Here is an 18461-nt window from a genome sequence, read left to right as displayed (position 1 = left end):
GCAAACAAGGAAGCTAAGGTTAAGGTCATGAAGCTAGTATATCATGGAGCCAGGGCTGACACCCAGGAAATCTGTCTCCAGAGATCATGCCCTTAGCCACCAGGCTGCATGGCCACTGAGGGAAGTGAAAATACTTTAAGAAATGTGAAGTCATGTTTACAGTCCTTTTCTGAATTATATGTAACCCTCCCCACCCCAGCACACATTTCCTCTCACTCTGTCCCCCATTTCCTCCCTCCTTAAAATTGCTGAAGAAAGGTGAGAAGTAGTGTGAGCCACCCGGGGCTCTGTCCCTCACTGAGAAAGGGGAGGATGCTGGACAGTGCTCCTCATTGGGGAGGCCTGGTAGCCACACTTGGTCTGAGCTTCCAGGCTGCTGAGGGGCCCCAGGCCTGCCAGCCCCCTCCTGCCCACCGCTGGGAGGGACGGACATAGAGAGGGGCTCAGGTGGCAGACTGCTCCTGAGGGCCAGGCTGGCCCCCACCCCAGGGTGCTGACTGCCTCTGCCCCACCCAGTGGGAGAAATCCCAGCTGGACGAGGAGTTCATGCACAGCGTGGAGAATGTGTGTGGCTGCGCCAAGTACGAGTGTGGTGAGTGGGGGAAGCCTTGGGGCAGAGCCAGGCAGGGAGGGCGTGGGTGCCTGGGCTCTGGATGACCGTTGCCGCCCTGCATGCCCATCCAGTGAAGGCCCCGGTGTGTCTGAGCCGAGAGCTGGGCGTGATGCAGCCCGGCCAGACGGTGGTGGAGCTCTCGGCAGATGGCGTGTGCCACACCTCCCGCTGCACCGCTGTGCTCGACCCTCTCACCAGCTTCTACCAGATCAACACCACCTCCGTGCTGTGTGACATCCACTGCGAGGCGGTAGGGTGCAGCCCAGGGCAGGGTGGGTGGGGTCAGGAGGGCTTGCCTGGCAGACCCTGGGTGCTCCAGGAACCAGAGGGGCCCTTGAAGCTGCCCTAAACCCCCAAGACAAGTCAGAGGGGCCCTCAGAAACCTCTGTAGAAAGTGCCAAGAAAGGGACTGGGTTGGGAGAGGCCAGGAGGGGAACAGTAAGGGACGGATTTAGTGCCTGGCAAGAGTGGGTGCTGACAGAGACAGCACACACTTATTAGGTGCCTACGGAATGCCTGGCACATTCCCTGTCCCTTTGGTTTGCGTGCTTGTGTTGCTACTATTTGGTGAGCACTGCTTCATGCCTAGTACTTAGGATGGTGACTGGCTTCTAGTAAGGACTAAATAAATATTAGTTGGATAAAGGGGGTTAGAATTATTCCCATTTTTCAGAGGAGAAAACTGAGGCTTAGGGAGACTCTGTCATTTGTCAAAAGTCCTACAGGAACTAAGACTCAAATGGAGGTCTGTCTGGAATAAAAACTGGCATCCTTACTTAGCAGAAATGGCTTGGAAAGGGTGGAGATGCTCTTTGCTGTAAGGGAGGCTCAGGGTAGATACAGGGATGACTAGCTGCCTGCGACAGAAGGAGGCTGGGAGCTCCTCTTCCCGAGCACTTACAGAGGGCCCTTCCAGGCTCTGGGGTCCCTCACAGATAAGCAGGCTGTGGGAGAGCCAGGGTGGAGGTGGGCATCTGGCTGAGGCCCTCCCCGCCCTGGCCTGTAGAACCAGGAGTACGAGCACCCGCGGGACCTCGCTGCCTGCTGCGGCTCCTGCAGGAATGTGTCCTGTCTCTTCACCTTCCCCAATGGCACCACCTCCCTGTTCTTGGTAAGCAGCCCCCTCGCTGCCCACTTAGGAGGGTGTCCCAGTAGGGGACACCAGGACTAGGGCCTTCTGTGGCTCGCAGGCCAGGGCTAGGTACAAATAGGCTCCCAGACCCTATGGGTTTGCTCAGGCTGTCCATCTGGCCACAGCTCCCATCACCCACTTCTGTGTCCTCCAGCCCGGGGCATCCTGGATCTCAGATTGCGCCCGCCACCACTGCAGCAGCACTCCCCTGGGTGCCGTGCTCGTCCGCTCTCCCATCAGCTGCCCACCGCTCAATGAGACTGAGTGTGCCAAGGTCAGTGCCTCCTTCTCCACTGAGGCTGTAGGCCAGGGGCATCAGCTGTCTCACTGGTGGTGAGGTGGGGGTCCTGCGTGCAGGAATGTGGGAAGAAGGGCTCCCTGGAGCCTGTGCCTGCACTGCCACCCCAAATCCACATCTCTCTCTGCATTTCTTTTTGCCCTGACCACATGACACCCTGCCTGTTCACACATCACATGACCACATGCAGATATGCACAAACACACACTGTTACATGTTCTAGGCACATTCAGCCGGACACCAACACAGGCCACCAGCCACTCACACACCACACACTCCAGGGACATTCACATCAGCATGCCAATGCACACACCACATGTCATCACACCTCAAGGCACTCACATAAGCGCACTCTGGCACACACACGCCACGCAGATGCAGTTCAGTCCTGTAATGGCTGGCGGGTGTCCAGCACTAGCATGGACAACTGTCAGTATGGGCGCACCTCAGAGAAAAGGATTTCCTGGAAGGCTTGGGGTTATTGTTGAATTATTAAAGTCTCTGAGATTAATAGTGGACATTTGAAGATTTCCGACTCTTCCCTAGAAAACAAATATACACACACACTCAATGACACTCACACACACACCCACACATGCAAAATCACACATGTACACACAGATGCTCATGTATGTGCTCACGAAATCCCACACACATACTGAGACCCACCCCCCAACACACACACTTATGTACAAAGAACTGTCCCATCCATTGTTTTACCCGTTTCATTATAGAGGAGGAGGGCTTTAAGGGATACTTGCTCCCATTTTAGAGATGGGAAAATTAAGCCTAGAGGAAAAGGATGATTTGTCCAGGGCTGAGGTAGAGAGCCCAGGCCACTGACCCAAGTGGGTGACCCCTGTGTCCCTCCCCTCCCTTATCCTCTGTGCTGGGAAGCACTGGCGGTGGGGTAGGCAATAGAAGGCGTGAGGGGAGCTGCCCCAGGAAAGACGGGAGGCCCTGCACCATCTTGACCCAGGCTCCCGCCCCAAGGGGACCACGTGCAGCCTTAGTGCCAGCTTAGCCCCTGTGGCTCTCCCATGGCCTGGCAAGGGGCCTATGCTCCTGCCCCGGGGCATCACGGGGAGAGAAGAGTCAAGACTCCTGTATTCTGCCTGTTTCTGGGATCTTGGCTCCCAGCCTGGACAGGGGTCTCCACACCTACCTACCTCCCCCGACTTCCTCTCTCTAGGTTGGGGGCTCCGTGGTACCTTCCTTGGAAGGATGCTGCAGGACCTGTGAGTGAGCATGGTGGGGGCCCAGGGGTGGGGGGCTCTGATGGAGGCACAGGGTGTCATGTCAGGGGACAGAGGACCAGGTTCCTGGCCTGGCACCTAAAATGATAGCTCTCCTGGGCTGAGTAGATGAAGGGATAACACCCACACCACAGGGCTCATGGCACTGGTGCAAATATGCAGATGGCTGGAGGCCATGTTTGTGTCCTTGTTCCCATACAAAACCTCTGCTTCTTGTCACAGCCAGAGGACATTGGGGCATAGCATTCAGGAGGTCAGTAGCTCACCAGTTACTTTGCCTCTTCCTGCCCCTGCCAAGGCCCCCAGACCAGATGCTCCCACATAAATTCTCCCATGGTCAGACGCCCTGGTCTTGGAGGAGCCTCCTGGGTGGGATTCAGGCCTCCAGGGTCCCTGACAGTCTGAGTGCGAGCTCTGTGCACCTGTCCTGATACCTGGCTCCTGGGGCCCTGGCCATCCAGAACTGTAGCCCCCAACCGTGTGTACATGCACATCCCAGTCAGCCTCTGCTTTACACCACCTTCAATCCCCCACCCACATCTTTCCCCTGTGCCTGCCCTCCTCCTAGGAGACCCCATCTCCAGAAGGCAGTAGAACTTGGGGCCCTGTTATGTGCACTTCACATACTCCAAGAAAGCCAGGCTTGGGGCCTCATTGGCTGATCCCTGACCCACAAACTCATGTTCCCTGAATGTCCCGTGTGCCCCTGTGTGACCTGCACCCCATATCCCTCTCCCCAGGTTCCCCGGGGACCCTGTTTCCCGTGGTCCCCGTTAGTCCCGCCTCTCCTCCACGGGTTAGTGTCCACTGTCGCCCAGGTACTCCTCTCGGAAGCCCACTGCACTGGAGGCAGGCAGCTGCATTGCTATGTCCAGCAATGTCCCTTCTGCTAGGTGGCCCGATCTCTGGGGGCAAGGGAGGGGGAGGGCCCCTGCTCCCCACCGCTGGCACAGGCCATTGGGCCTGCAGTGCATGCTGGGTAGTGAGCTGTATCCCTGGGGTTGCATGGGAAAGCTTCAGCAGGGCCCACTCACCTGGCACCCAAAAACGCCCCGGACTGCCACTGCTTTGCTTTTGCTGGTCACTCAGCCAGTCTTAGTCCAGGACCCAGAAGGCCATGTCAGGACAGCCCTTAGTTCTCCTGCCTCCTGGAGCAGAGAGGGAAGACAAAGTGGATTTAGCTATGGCCAGAAGCCATCTAGCTGATGTAGTAGGAAACCTCTGTGGTGAGGCTCAGAGACCAGAAGAAAAGATTCCATTCCATTTCTAAAGGGATTCCTGGGATTACAGAGTGAGTGCATGTACCTGGCAAATATTTGTGGAGCTCCAACTATGTGCCAGACACTGTTCTAGGCACTACAGAGCCTTGTGGAGCTGACATCTAGTGGGAGAGACAGAATAACAAGTATAAAAATATATACCAGGATGGAAGCATTGAGTTTTGTAGGGCCTGACTTATGCAATGTGGGGGGCTTCAATAAGAAGAAGAATACAAAATGTACAAATCCACATTAAGGTGTGAAAGGAAATATTTATTTAAAATGCAAAAAGAACTTACAACAAATTCTGGAAGGGGCCTGTGCGAAAGAAGGCCATAAAGCTTATGATTCAACATCGTAATTACCGATGTGTCTCTGACAAGACAGTGATTGTCCCCTCGACAAATATAAGCAAGGGAGGGGTCAGGGAGGGAGGACTGAGTAGAGGCAGCGAGTTGCAACTTCAAGAAGGGGAATCAGGTAAAGCCTGGGAGAGGAGAGATTGCAGCCAATTGCTAAAGTAGGTGAGGGTGTAAATGAGCCACAAGACTGGTTGTCTGTGAGAGGCATGGTCCAGGCAGAGGAAACCCACACTGGTTAGTTTCCATCCCTGTAACAGCTCTGTGAGATGGGTGAATCTCTGGTCCAGTTTGATAGCTATGGAAACCAAACAAAGCATCCCATTAGAATGAAGCATCCCACTAGAGATTGGGGTTTCTATTCATTCAGGAAATTGCAGAATCTTAATGCTTGAAGCCCTCTCAGGATGGGAAAACTGAAGCTCAGAGAGGGGTAAGGGTAAAGTGGCCAACACAGCTTAGAAATAGGCATTAGGGCTGGGGTGGGGAGGCAGCCTCACTCTGTCCCCAGATGCTTCTCTGCCCTAGCACAGAGTCCTCAAGGGGGCCCTGCTGGTCTTCCCTCCTCACTTGCTCACACTGCTCTGTTTCTGCCTTCCTGACTCCGCCTCCTTCCAGGGCATTGGGTTAAAAGGCTTTCCCTGGATGGGGAGGGGCACTAATGCATGGGTGCTAATGCTGGAAGAGAGACCCTCTAGTATGACACTAACTGCCCTGGGCTGGCCCATCCTGCTGCCCCAAAGAAGCCTGGTCTTGGCCACAGCTGCCTCATCCCCCTGTCTCCCCAGGTAAGGAGGATGGGCGCTCCTGCAAGAAGGTGACCATCCGCATGACCATCCGCAAGAATGAATGCAGGAGCAGCACCCCTGTGCGTGGTGGTGCCCACAAGGCAGTGGGGCAGCAAAAGATGGGGATGGAGGGGGTTTGGGGGTGTGAACGCCACAGACTGCCTCACTGGCCTGCCCATTCCAGGTGAACCTAGTGTCCTGCGATGGGAGGTGCCCATCCGCCAGCATCTACAACTACAACATCAACACCTATGCCCGATTCTGCAAGTGCTGCCGCGAGGTGGGCCTGCAGCGGCGCTCTGTGCAGCTCTTCTGTGCCACCAATGCCACCTGGGTGCCCTACACCGTGCAGGAGCCCACCGACTGTGCCTGCCAGTGGTCCTGAGGCCTGGGGGCCCGGGCTAGCTGGACCACCTCTGCCAGCCCCACTTTCTCTTTCCAGCTGGCCCAGTGTGAATGGGGGTATTAAAGGTGGTAGAAGTCTGGCATGTGTTGAGCATGGAATGGTGGGAAGAGGTCACAGGAGTAACCAGAAAGGGTCACCCCTGCCCATCCTGGCTCCCTTTCTAGACTCCCCATTTTCCACACATGGGAAAGTGCCACAGTTGAGGGCTCAGGGAGCTCACCTCTGTCCCTGGCTTGAGATGGAAAATGGGCTTTAGGTCCAGGGACAGCAGCCTCTGAACCTCTGTGACCCTGGCCACAGCTCTTGGTGGAGGCGGTGAGAGCTGTAGGAAGATGGGAAGGTGCATGGTGCTTACATGGGAACCACAGCTGGACCCAATACCAAGCACAGGGGCAGGATGCAGTGGCCCATTCTCTTGGCCTTTTTGACTAGACAAGAAGCCAGACACAGTGAAAGGAAAGAGGGCTATACCTGCAACACTCAGGCCTGCAGGTGGCTGCCCAGAAGGACTTCCCAAAAGCAAAGATGGTAGATTCCGGGGCCCAGGTTTTCTCACCAAGATCTGTGAAATCAGAGTGACCTCAGTGACCTTCACGTCCCCTGTAGTCCAAAGAAAGGTGCCTGGTGTCCTGATATTGATATGGTAATTCAGGAAAGGATTTGGAAGACCCAAGCCTGTACCCTTACCCCAAGGCAACCTTCCCAGCAGGCAGGCCGGCCTTGTGAGGCGGTGGTGGGGGAGTGAAACCCTCAGTGAGGGCCCAGCACTACTTATCTAGGATGCTGGTTCACGGCCCATGCCTCCGAGGCCCTAGGTTGCTGAGGGGGTACCTTCAGCCTGCAAATGCAGCTCTAGGCTTTGCAGTGCACCTTTTCTCCAAGGCCATGACAGAGTTGGGCTCAGAGGAGCCTGATTATGGGTTGTGTGGCTCAGCCAGTGCCAGCCTCTGTGCTCCATGGGACTGTTTAGCAAGACAGTGTCTGTTGGTGTCAGTGGAAAACACAGCCCCAGCCTCCCTGAGCACTTGTGAGACCCTTGTCACTGAACCAGAGTGTCCCCTAAAGCCAGGGCCAGAGTCCCCTTCCACACCCCACTCTGCAAGTCTCCCACCCCCGTGCCACTTTGTGCCACGTGGATCTGAAGGTGATGAACAAAAGGTTGTGCAGGCCCCAGCACTGCCCTGTGTGTCTGAAGATGTAGCTGGATGCCCCTTGAGGTGAGGAGGCTGTGCCAAGATGGCCACCTGCTGTTTCCAAGCCTCTTTGTGCCCATATTTGCGTTCTGTTTATGTATCAATAAACCACAGGATGACTCCAGGCCTCTGAGCATTTCTGAGAGAGCCAGGTTTACTTTGAACTTGAAGGAATGTCCACTGTGAAGAGAAGACTCTATTTTATGGCCCTGGACATCAGCACAGCTTCTGCCCCATCCGTCCCAGCACCATGCCCCACTCACAGCAGAACCATTGGTGGGTGTGTGCTGGTTGGAATTGAATGGACTGGAGACTGGCTTCTAGAGGAAGGGGATGAGGAGAAGGAAGAGGACATTGGGAGCTGGGGAGCTGGCACCCAGGAGAGGGAATGAGGAGTGATCCTGGTTCTGTGGGCCCAGAGACAGACGCTTCTTACAGGAGATGTGGATGGCGCAGACCCAGAGAGTAGGTTTCGTATTGGCTTCTTAACATTTCTGTATTTCTTTCCTTGTTGTTCTCCCAACGAGCTCAGTATGTTTTTTCAGCCATGTCAGCTGTGGTAGGATTAAGGAGCACCCAGGGACAGGCTCTCAGTGACACTTCACCTGTGAAGGACTATTGGGACACCTAAGGAGCAAATGGGAGGGTGCTTTCCTGGGTTGTCCCATGTGGGAAGGAGAAGGAGGGGGGCTAGGAAAGCACCCCTCAGTAATAGGACAAACTCCTAGAGGAGTCAGTGCTTACAGTGCAAGAGCTTCACCCTGCCTAGAGAGGGTAGAACATCTTTTTTTGAACTAACACTTGGAAGGCTTGGCTTTTATTTCATAAGTAAGCTCTTATGGTGCATCTGTCTGCTAACATGGACCCTGAGTCTTTTCCTAATGAAAATGAATTTTCCTAATGAAGCTTTATGGCTTTGTAAGGAGTACATTTCTAAATAATCAATGGATCAAATAAGAAATCAGAATGGAAATTGGACAACATTTTGATCTGCGTGATTTTGAAATTATGACATATTAACCTGTGAGATGCAGCTAACGCAGTACTTAGAGAAACATTTATAGCCTTAAATGCATACATCACACTTCTTAATTTCTCATCATTAGAGCCAGGGATGGGGTGGGACAAGGCTTCCAAACTTCTCTACCAGGGATGATGATCAATGGCTTGTAGTCAGTTATCTCCTTAGCTATACACACTCCCTAAATCAATAGTTTTCAGAGTTTTGAACTCTGATTTCAACAGAACATGACTTTAAACAGAACATGGCTGTTAAAGTGAACTAGGTTTGAAATCCTGGTTCTATTATATGGCAAGATGTTTTGGCTAAGACATAGAGAAATTTTGGTAGCCGTTGCTGGCCATGTAGTGTCCCTGGCTGTTCATTCCTCACCTCATCACCCTTCCCATCTGTTTATGTCCAGTTATGGGAAAGCAGCTTTTGAACAGGCCACTCCTCATCAGCTGTTGCACAGACAGAGGCAGAGGGCACCAGGTTAAGTCAGCCAGCCTTGGCCTAAACGTCTTCCTGCAGTCTCAATTCGGGAGGGTGGCTCCAGGCTTTAGACACCTGTTCCTCACATCTGATCCATTGTTGGTGACCCAGTTTCAGTAGCCTGGCCCTCCTTGGCTCCAGTTGGCAGCAGTTCTCAGCCCTCCTGCTGTACTCCCACTGTGTCCTCTCAGATGGCCATAGCTCCTGGTGATCACACCCTACTGTTGGGAGTCCCAGCGTGCCTGGATGTTCTCCCTGGCCACCTCACCTCCATTCCCACTCAGGCAACCCCTCCTGCCTACTCCTACTGGAAGCCAACTTCTCACTCTAAACTTTTGGTCAAAATTCCCAATTCTATTTTCCTAGATCCCTCCTGAGGATACTGACTTTTTCTTTCAGGGTAAGACAATTTAGTGAAAGATTAACGAGAGGAAAATCTCCAACCCTGTCTTGCAATGTAGGGAAGGCAGGAAACAGTGAAGACTTTGAACCTTAATTAGTGTTGTCCATTGCCTTCCAAAAAGCCAGTGCCAGCAGTGTTGATGTGAGTGTTCATATCAAATAGATACAATTTGTAGATAGTGATTTAAATGTAAAATACACATCTCCTTTAACTAAGTCATCCTATTTCTAGGTAGCTGTGGAAGGCTGAATAGTGGTCCTCCAAAGACGTATACGTCCTAATTTCTGGATCTTGCAAATATTTATATTACATTGCCTGGTAAAAGGGACTTTGCAGATGTGATTAAGGATCTTGAGATAAGAGGATTATCCTGGGTCATCCAGGTGGGCCCAGTGTAATCACAAGCGTCCTTATGGTCAGAGTCAGAGAGAGGAGACGGGGTGACAGAAGCGAGGTTGGAGTGATGTACTTTGAAGTTGGTGTAAGGGGCCACTGGCCAAGAAATCCAGGCAGCCTCTGGAAGCTGGAAAATCCCCCAGAAGGAACACAGGCCGGCTGGCCCCCTGCTTTCAGCTTAGTGAAGCTGATTTCACACTTCTGACCTCTACAACTGTAAGAGAATAAATGTGTGTGTTTTAAGCCACTAAATGTGTGGCAATTTGTTACAGGAGAAATAGGAAACAGATAGCATCAAAAGAAAGAATTCCTACAGAGGCATGCACCAGGATGTTTACTGCGGCATTGTCCTGAGTGTTAAAAATTAGTAACAACTGCAAATGCCTGTCAGTAGGGAAGGATTAAGCAACCTGGTACAGCCACACTCGCGAATATTATGTAGCCCTTTTGGGTAGTGACATGCTGGGCTCTCCAGGATATGTTAAATGATGACAGGAAATTGTGGGTTGTTTCACACAGAATGATCCCTCCTTTATGCACCTGTGTGGGTAATACACACACACATACAACACAACACACACACACACACACACACACACATCTCATTCCCTTGAAGAGTTCTCAGGATTGAGGAAGGTCCTTCCTGGCTGTTGAGCCACCAACTAGTTCAGTGGCAACGTTGGTCCTAGAATAGCCTTTTCAGATCCCAGGAGATCATCAGAAGAGACTAGAATAGACTGAAGGCCCTAGGGACATCTGTGGCATCTCCCCCATTCCTGTTTCCTACCACACTCTGTGCATTACTTAAAGCTTGAGGCAACCCCAGTGGCCACACACAGGTGAGGAAACAGAATCCCGGGACCAGCGGAGCCACTGAGAGATTGGTGGCCGAGCAGGGCGGCTGCCCAGCTTGCAGCTCCCTGTGACGTATTTGCAAACACGAGGAGTTTTGAGCTGCAGAACCATCCCATTCTCCGTGGTGCAGGCTCAAGTTCCCGCCCTGATTTTCTGGGCTTAATCCTCTTCCTGTGGAAATCAATAAGGACATTGTGATGGAATGATTCACGTTCAAGGTCAGGCCGGAGCAAATTGGAGGCGACATGCTGATTTTACTACCCTCACTGTGAGGAGAGCCAATCCTGCTCACAGATCCCTTAACCCTTTCCTTGTCACTCTGGTAAGCACTGTCTGCACAGGCCCCCTCCCCAGGCCCAGATCCCCCTGGCCTCCTCACCTATGTGTGGCGCTTTTGTTTACATTTTCCCAAGGCTCTGACCACACAAGGCCTTGGAGTCTTGCACACTTGTCATGGTGGTTTGGGGAAGGCAGACGACAAGTTCAGGAACAGTTTCAAATTGGAAGTCAAACGCTACATGTCTAACTTCAGCTTCGTGGGTAACATCCTGTTCCTCTCCCTTCACCAGAGCTGTTCCCCTTCCAACCCTCTTTTCCGAGTTGCAGACCCTTCTTCCCTGCTTTTCTGGGTTGTCCCACATGGGGAGGTAGAGAAGAGGGGACCAAATTCCTCACTTATTTTTTTCCCACACAGCAAGTCAGATCTTTTCTGAGGCTCAAACATGATAGAAGCTTATTCCTTCCTCGTATTAAAAAAAAAACACTCAAAATAAGTGGGTAGCTAGAGCTTTGTGTCCAGAATGATTTAGGGATCCTGGCTCCTCTGTCTCGAGGTTCTACCACCTTCAGCACGGGCCTCCCAGGGTCTCTGTGATCTCAGGCATCAGCCAGCCGAGGTGCAGGGAGAGCATGTGCGGGAAGCTTGCAGGGCCCAGGACTGAAAGTGGCTCACTCCCTTCCATTCGCGTTCCACTGGCCTGAACTGGCCACATCTCAGTGCAAGAAAGGCTGGGGAATGTAGTCCAGCTGCGTGCCCAGGAAGATGGGTCTGGTGGACAGTGCTGTCTCCGTGAGGAAGCGGAGAGAGTGAGGAGGACAATGCTAGAAAGTGTGACTGGAAAAGAAGAGATAGTGCATGAGTTAGGGGAGGACTTGAGGTAGGCAGTGATTTGACTGTATACCCTGGAGAAGCCAGTGGAAACAGAAAGGCTTTTCTATGGAGAGAAGTCAGGGTCTCAGAGGGCCACAGCTGGCATGAGGAGGGACAGTGATGACGCAGATACCTCTGGCTGGGGAGACCCCACCTTAGGTCTTTCTTTATCTCTGTGTTTCCAACATGGAACACTGAGGACACTGGAGAGTAAGTGTGAACATACCTCTAAGCTTGAAGGTGAGGAGCCCAGACAGCAAAGAGTTAAAGGGTGCAGGGGTGGGCAGAACCAGGGAGCCAGGTGCTCCCCAACATACTGTGCAGTGCCAGTTAATCCCCTGCAGCAGGCAGGAGGCCTGCACAGCTGTCTCTCCCAAGCTGGGATTGCATGCTTCCCCCTCCCTCTGCCACCTCCCTGATGCCCCCAGCCCCTTGCCCAGAGAACACAGCACCCCAGGGATTGGGTGGGGCTGGGTGAAGATGGGCAGGCAGCATGCTGGGTAACTGGTCCAGCCCCTGCACCCTGGGACAACTCTTTCTCTAGAGATAAACCATTCTCTAGGCTTGTTTCTCACTGGCCGTGAAGACTGCACCTCTCTCAAGCCAGCCAAATCCAAACCTTACAGCTGGGCCTCTCACAGTGTCCATTCCTGCCTCTGTGTCTTTGCCTCACCTGGAGTGTCCTTTTTCTCCTCTCCCTCGGCAGTCCCTGCCTAGCCTGCAGAGCAGCTACAACACAGCAGCCCCTAGGAGCCCTCCCTTTGGCCTCTAGCCCCCCAGCCCTAGTTTCTGCTTGACTGGGGCTTCCCATGCCAGCCTGTGTCTGCGCTCTGCTCAGGGAGGGGAGATGCAGGTCTGGCTCCAGCAGTCATCCATTTATTCCCCCAACATCTTCATTCACAACAGAGGAGGCTGCTAAGGCTCAGAGAGGGTAAGCGACTTGCACAGCTTGAGAGTGGAGGAATTAGGACTCAAGCTCACACCTGTTTAACTCCAGAGCCCACACTCACACTTTCTCAGCCCAGAAAGAGACTAAGAAGACTGCTGGGTGCCTGGGAGCTCTTCCTCCCTCTTACTCTGGGCTCCTTCTTCCTGGAAGCCAGAGGGAGCAGTGGAAAGAAGGTTCTAGTCTCTCTTTGGCCAGTTAGCAGTTGTAGAACATTGGCAAATTTTAAGCCTCAGTTCCCCAGGGTGAGGAGGAGCAATAGGTTCTGCAACAGAGTTGGCAAGAGGGTCAAGTGAGATCATGGATGGGAAAGGGCTGGACAACTGCAGAGGCTGTGCTCATATGTGAGGCTGCTGGGCTGAGCCAGGGAATCCCAGCCCAGCCGGGCCCAGGGCAAGAGAAAAGCAGGCGCAAAGAGCCAGACTCAGTCCCAGCCCACCCTCCATCCAGCAGACTCAGGGCTCACTGCTAAGCCTTTGTCTCTGTGTGCCTTATCCAGCTATGCCATCTTGCCTCTGTTCCACTGAACCAGACCACCATTTACGGATCCTTGGAGCTGATCTTTGGGATCTGGTAAAGGGCCTGGATTGTGGGGTAGGCTTTATCTCTGAACAGCTGTATGATTTACACTCTCCAAGTCTCAGTTTCCTCATCACTAAAATGGAAATGAGAGTCTGGCAAAGTGATGGTGAAGAATGTTTATAGATAGAGTCCTGGCCTATGGTAGGCATTTAATAAATGGAGCTATTGTTTCCACTATGAACCTTCTTTCCTAAACCTTGAGGAATATCTTTAAACTCCTCCTTTTCAGGATTAGGAAACTGATCCCAGGGAGTGGCAGTGACTCACCCAGGGTCTCACTGCAAAGTGAGCAATGGTGGAGGCAGCACCAGAATCCAAAACGAGTGCCCATTCCATTGCCTCTGGCAGAGAGTCTTCCCTGAGCTCCAACCTAGGGTGGGCCTCCCTGTGCTGACCTTACAGCCTCTTCTATCTGAGTCGCCCACTAGGCCTTCCAAAAGCCCTGTCCCTATCTGAGACAGGAAGGACCCAAGCTCCCCAACAGAAACTATCACCTAGCTGGATCCTTTTCAAGGTGTACAGACCCAGCTAGGGAAGCTTATTTCTCAGGGGGTTTCCCGGGACTTGGCTAAGCTGGGTGACATCAACTTCCCAATGGAGGGGAGAAAGAAATAAGAGAGGGAAGGGTTAAGGCTCAGCAGCTGGGACAGGCAGCCTGCAGACGGCCCAGCCCAGTGCTGGGGGGCCTGCACCATTCCATTCCTTTGCAGATCAGTTACACCCAGCTGTCTCCCTCCCCACTGCCAGCGCCCCTCGGATTAGGCGGGAAAGGCTCCCCGGCCTGCGGCCTGCACACGGCCCATGGGGAACAGCGCCTGCAGCCCACGCCTCCACGACAGCTGCTGAGTGTCAGGCAAGAACATAGATCAGTGGGATCCTGGCAGAGGTGCCCTAAGCCCAAGCCCTGCCCCCAGCATGTGCAGGAGGGGCTGCCCGAGGAGAAAGGGGGTCTGTGAGGGATTTGGGAGGTACAGGGCAGAAATTGCTCCCAAAAATATCTCCTCTGCCCATGTGTCACTGTGCTTCAAATTCCACCATTAAACATCTTAAAAGTTTGGGTCTTCCAGAGACACCAATTAAAAACTACACCCCATGGAGTAGCTGGCATTTTGATACACTGTTGATAGAAATGTATTGGTAAAATTTATGAACATTTAATTTTATTTTACAAAGTATATATGAAGTCCCTCAAAAATATCTTTTCCTTTTTCTCAGTCGTCCCACTGAGGACTTCAACTTAAAGAGGAACTTAACTTAAGGAAATAGTTTATAATATGGAAAGAATGTGGGCTAGAGTCTTAAGATTAAGAGAAAACACAAACTAAGGTCATGAATACTCTCAAAATACAAAAGCCAGATGAAAAAACGGAAGAAATTTTCACACTAGAAAATATCTGTGCCTGTACTGGAAAACATGAAACAGTTCCACCAATAGGTCAGAAATAGGAAATTTCTTGAAGTTATAAAGCAAATGGGAGGCAGCATAGTGTATAGGTAGAAAGATGGTCCAGACTCTAATCCTGGTTGCTTTACTTACAAGTTCTGTGATGTTAGCAAATTACTGAACCTCCCTGAATTTCAGTTTCCTCAACTGTAAAGTTGGAACAGTAATTACAATAACTGTGAGAAATACATGAAGATTAGAGGAGATCATTTTTAGTAAATATCCCTGTGATTCCACCATCAGAGGACCATGACCATATAAATCACCATCAACTATGAGTGAATGGTTATGGTATGTCTCCTCCAGCCACTTGCCTACATAGCTGCTAAGAAAACCCTCACAGTACCAATTCTAATTAATCCAGAATTTTATTATACATATTACCAGCCAGTTAAAACTCATTATCTATTTGAAAAGAATGGACAATGGCAAAATGGTGCCCAAGTTGAAATGGCAGGGTAACTTACCCTCAATGAAAAGTCAATCGATTCAAGGAAGAGGAAAATCATGAACAGTATTCTAATTAATATTTCCAGGATGATCCATGAGGATATTGTATCTAAAAAATAGGAGGCTAATAAAGTACAATCAGAAAAAGAAGTTTCTAGAAATTAAAACCATACATAACTTCTGCTTCCATCACAAAGAGTACCTGGTACTCAACCTACCCTGCAATTATAAACAACTAGAAAATTGGTGAAAATACATGACATACATGTTTCTAGACGTGGGCAACAGGCAGTGCAAGGCTAGGATCCCACAGAGAAGGGAAATAAGTGAAAAATTAATAAATCTTACTAGAAAGTTCCAAATTCTGCCTGGATCATTTTCTGGAACAAGAGACAGGGAAGGGCATGTCCCAGCAGAGCAGGGTGGTCTCGCTGAGTTGAAGACAGATCAAATTCAGGAAGTCTGAGGCAACTGAAATTTGTGGGGCAGAATACCAGAGATGAGGGAGACATGTAGAAAAAGAACTCCGGAAAGTTGCATATATTAAGGCTGTGGTTGAACATTAAGGTGCACATGTGTAGGCTGAATATCCATAAAGATAGGTGAAGAACCAGTGGGTAATTGTAAACTGAGCAATTCTTGGACCTTTGCAGAGCTGAGAGACATTACATTTCTTACCAGCCAAAGTGAAGAGACCTCACTGAACATCCCGGGACTTAATTGAGCTTCCAGAAATGGTCATACTTTAGAAGAAGGATTAAACTACACCTAGAGTAAAGGCTACCCTAAAGAAGCCCTAATTAAGCTTTGAAAAAAGCCTCAAATTGACATGCTGACACACAATAGCTATAAGACATAAGAAAGTCTAAATATTCTTTAAGGGAGAAAATTCAGACATTCAGCAGCATACTATTAATAATGCCTAGAATCCAATTAAAATTACTAGACATGCAAAGAATCTGGAAAACTTGACCCATAACAAGGAGAAAAAAACAGTCAATAGAAACAGACCTAGAAATGACAAAGATGATGATATTAGCAAATGAGGGCTTTTAAGTAGCTATTATACATATGCTTAAGAATGTAAGGAAAAACATAAGCATAATGAAGACAGAAATGGGAGTTATTTAAAAAAATAAAATAGTCTAGAGATGAAAATATGAAGTTTTAAGTGAAATGCGATTAACAACAGATTAAAGAGTGCCAAATAAAAGATCAGTGAACTTGAAGATGTAACAAGAGGAACTTTCCAAAATGAATTACAGGGGCCAGGCGTGGTGGCTCATGCCTGTAATCCCAGCACTTTGGGAGGCCGAGGTGGGTGTATCACTTGAGGTCAGGAGTTCGAGACCAGCCTGGCCAATGTGAGGAAACCCTGTCTCTACTGAAAATACAAAAATTAGCCAGGTGTTGTGGCACTCACCTGTAATCCCAGCTACTCGGGAGGCTGAGGCAGGAGAATCACTTGAACCTGGGAGGCAGAGGTTGCAGTGAGCCAAGATGGCACCACTGCACTCACTCCATCCTGGGTGACAGAGTGAGACTCCATCTCAAAAAAAAAAAAAAATGAATTACAGGGTGATGGCCAGGAACAGGTGGCTCACGCCTGTAATCCCAACTCTTTGGGAGGTGGATCACTTGAGGTCAGGAGTTCAAGATCAACCTGGGCAACATGGCAAAAGCCTATCTCTACTAAAAATACAAAGATTAGCTGAGTGTGGTGGTGGACACCTGTAATCCCAGCTACTTGGGAGGCCAAAGGAGGAGAATTGTTTGAACCCAGGAGGCTGCAGTGAACTGAGATGGTGCCACTGCACTCCAGCCTGGGCGACAGAGTGAGACTGTTTCAAAAATAAAATAAAAAAGCAAAATGAATTACAGGGTAAAAGAAAAACTGAAAAAAAAAATGAACAGACCCTTAGTGACCTATAAAACAATATGAAGAGATCTAAAATCCATAAACTTAAGGCTCAAAGGGACAGAAGGGAAAGAAAAAGTATCCTAAGAAATAATAATGGATTCCAGAATATATAGATAACTCCTAAAGCTCAACAATAACAACTAAAAACAAACAACACAATTAAAAAATGACCAAAGGACTGGAATAGACATTTCTTCAAAGAAGATACACAAGTAGTAAGTACATGAAAAGATGCTCAACATCAGTAATCACTAGGTAAATGAGAATAAAAATCATAAAGACATACCACTTTACACCCATTAGGATGTTTATTATTTAAACAAACAAAAATTAGAAAATAAGTGTCAGTGAGAATATGAAGAATTTGGCAACCTTGTTTACTGCTGGTGGGAATGTAAAATGGTGCAGCTGCTATGGAAAACAGGATAGTAGTTTCCCTAAAATTAAAAATAGAATTACCATATGATCTTGTAATTGCATTTCTGGGCATATGCCCAAAAGACTTGAAAGCAGAGACATAAACACACATTTGTAGACCATGTTTATAGCAGAATTATTAACAATAGCCAAAAGATGAAAACTACCCAGGCATCAATCAGTGGATGAATTGATAAACTAAATGTGGTAGGTACATACAATGGAATATTATTCATTCTTAAATAGGAAGAAGTTTCTGACAGATACTACTCTTTGGATGCAAATTTAAGACTTTATGCTAAATGAAATAAGCCAATCACAAGGACAAACGCTGTATGATTCCACTTATATGATGTGCTTAGAGTAGCTTACTTAGCTTAGTGGTCACCCAACAATTTGGATAGAAGTTATTCCTAACCATCTCAAAACTCACAAGTTTTCACACTCTGCCTGTCAGCCTATATGTGCGTTGACCGATGCACTTCAAATTGTAGCCATGCCACAGACATAAAGGTAAACATATCGATCAATGGAATATAATTGAAAGCCCAGAAATAAATTCTCGCATTTATGGTAAATTGACTGTCAAAAGGTGTGCTAAGACAATTCACTGGGAAAAAGAACAATCTTTTCAACAAATGGAAAAACTGGATATTTACATGAAAAAGAATGAAGCTGGACCTGTTTCTTACATAATGTATAAAAATTAACTCCAAATAAATTGTTGACCCAAGTGTCAGAGACAAAACAATGAAACTATTGGAAGAAAATATAGGAGTAAATTTTCATGACCTTGGGTTAAATAAAGCTTTCCTAGATATGATACCAAAAGCCCCACTGACAAAAGAAAAATAGATACTTCAAATCTTATCAGAATAAAAGCTTTTGTGCTTCAAAGGACAACATAAAGGAAGCAACAAGACAACTCACAGAATGGGATATAATATTTGCTAATTATATGTCTGATAAGGGACTTATATCCCTAACATATAAAGAACTCTTGCAAATCAATAATAAACAACAACAAAATAACCCAGTTTTTAAAAATGGGCAAAGGATCTGACCATGCATTTCTTCAGAGAAGATGAACACATGTCC

At 49.3% G+C, this 18461-nt stretch overlaps 1 protein-coding gene across 3 annotated transcripts in view; it reads left to right on the top strand.

Moving 5' to 3' along the window:
* The window catches only part of OTOG (otogelin), a 99493-nt gene extending 93303 nt beyond the window's left edge, over positions 1-6190 (top strand). For 2 of the 3 annotated variants that reach the window (XM_032168013.2, XM_032168014.1), the window contains 7 exons: positions 517-592; positions 685-863; positions 1620-1724; positions 1900-2019; positions 3236-3281; positions 5706-5785; positions 5890-6190. In XM_032168013.2, coding sequence (XP_032023904.2) covers positions 517-592; positions 685-863; positions 1620-1724; positions 1900-2019; positions 3236-3281; positions 5706-5785; positions 5890-6090 — 807 coding nt within the window. In that variant the 3' untranslated portion in view covers positions 6091-6190. The remainder of the gene's footprint in view (positions 1-516; positions 593-684; positions 864-1619; positions 1725-1899; positions 2020-3235; positions 3282-5705; positions 5786-5889) is intronic. The other variant, XM_032168012.2, reaches the window with a different exon arrangement.
* The last annotated feature ends 12271 nt before the right edge of the window (positions 6191-18461 follow it).

The sequence above is a fragment of the Hylobates moloch genome, unplaced genomic scaffold (assembly GCF_009828535.3).
Source record: "Hylobates moloch isolate HMO894 unplaced genomic scaffold, HMol_V3 SCAFFOLD_11, whole genome shotgun sequence".
Classification (NCBI taxonomy): Eukaryota; Metazoa; Chordata; class Mammalia; order Primates; family Hylobatidae; genus Hylobates; species Hylobates moloch.
Note: the sequence above shows the minus strand (reverse complement) of the source record. Positions and strands in the feature narration are given on the sequence as shown.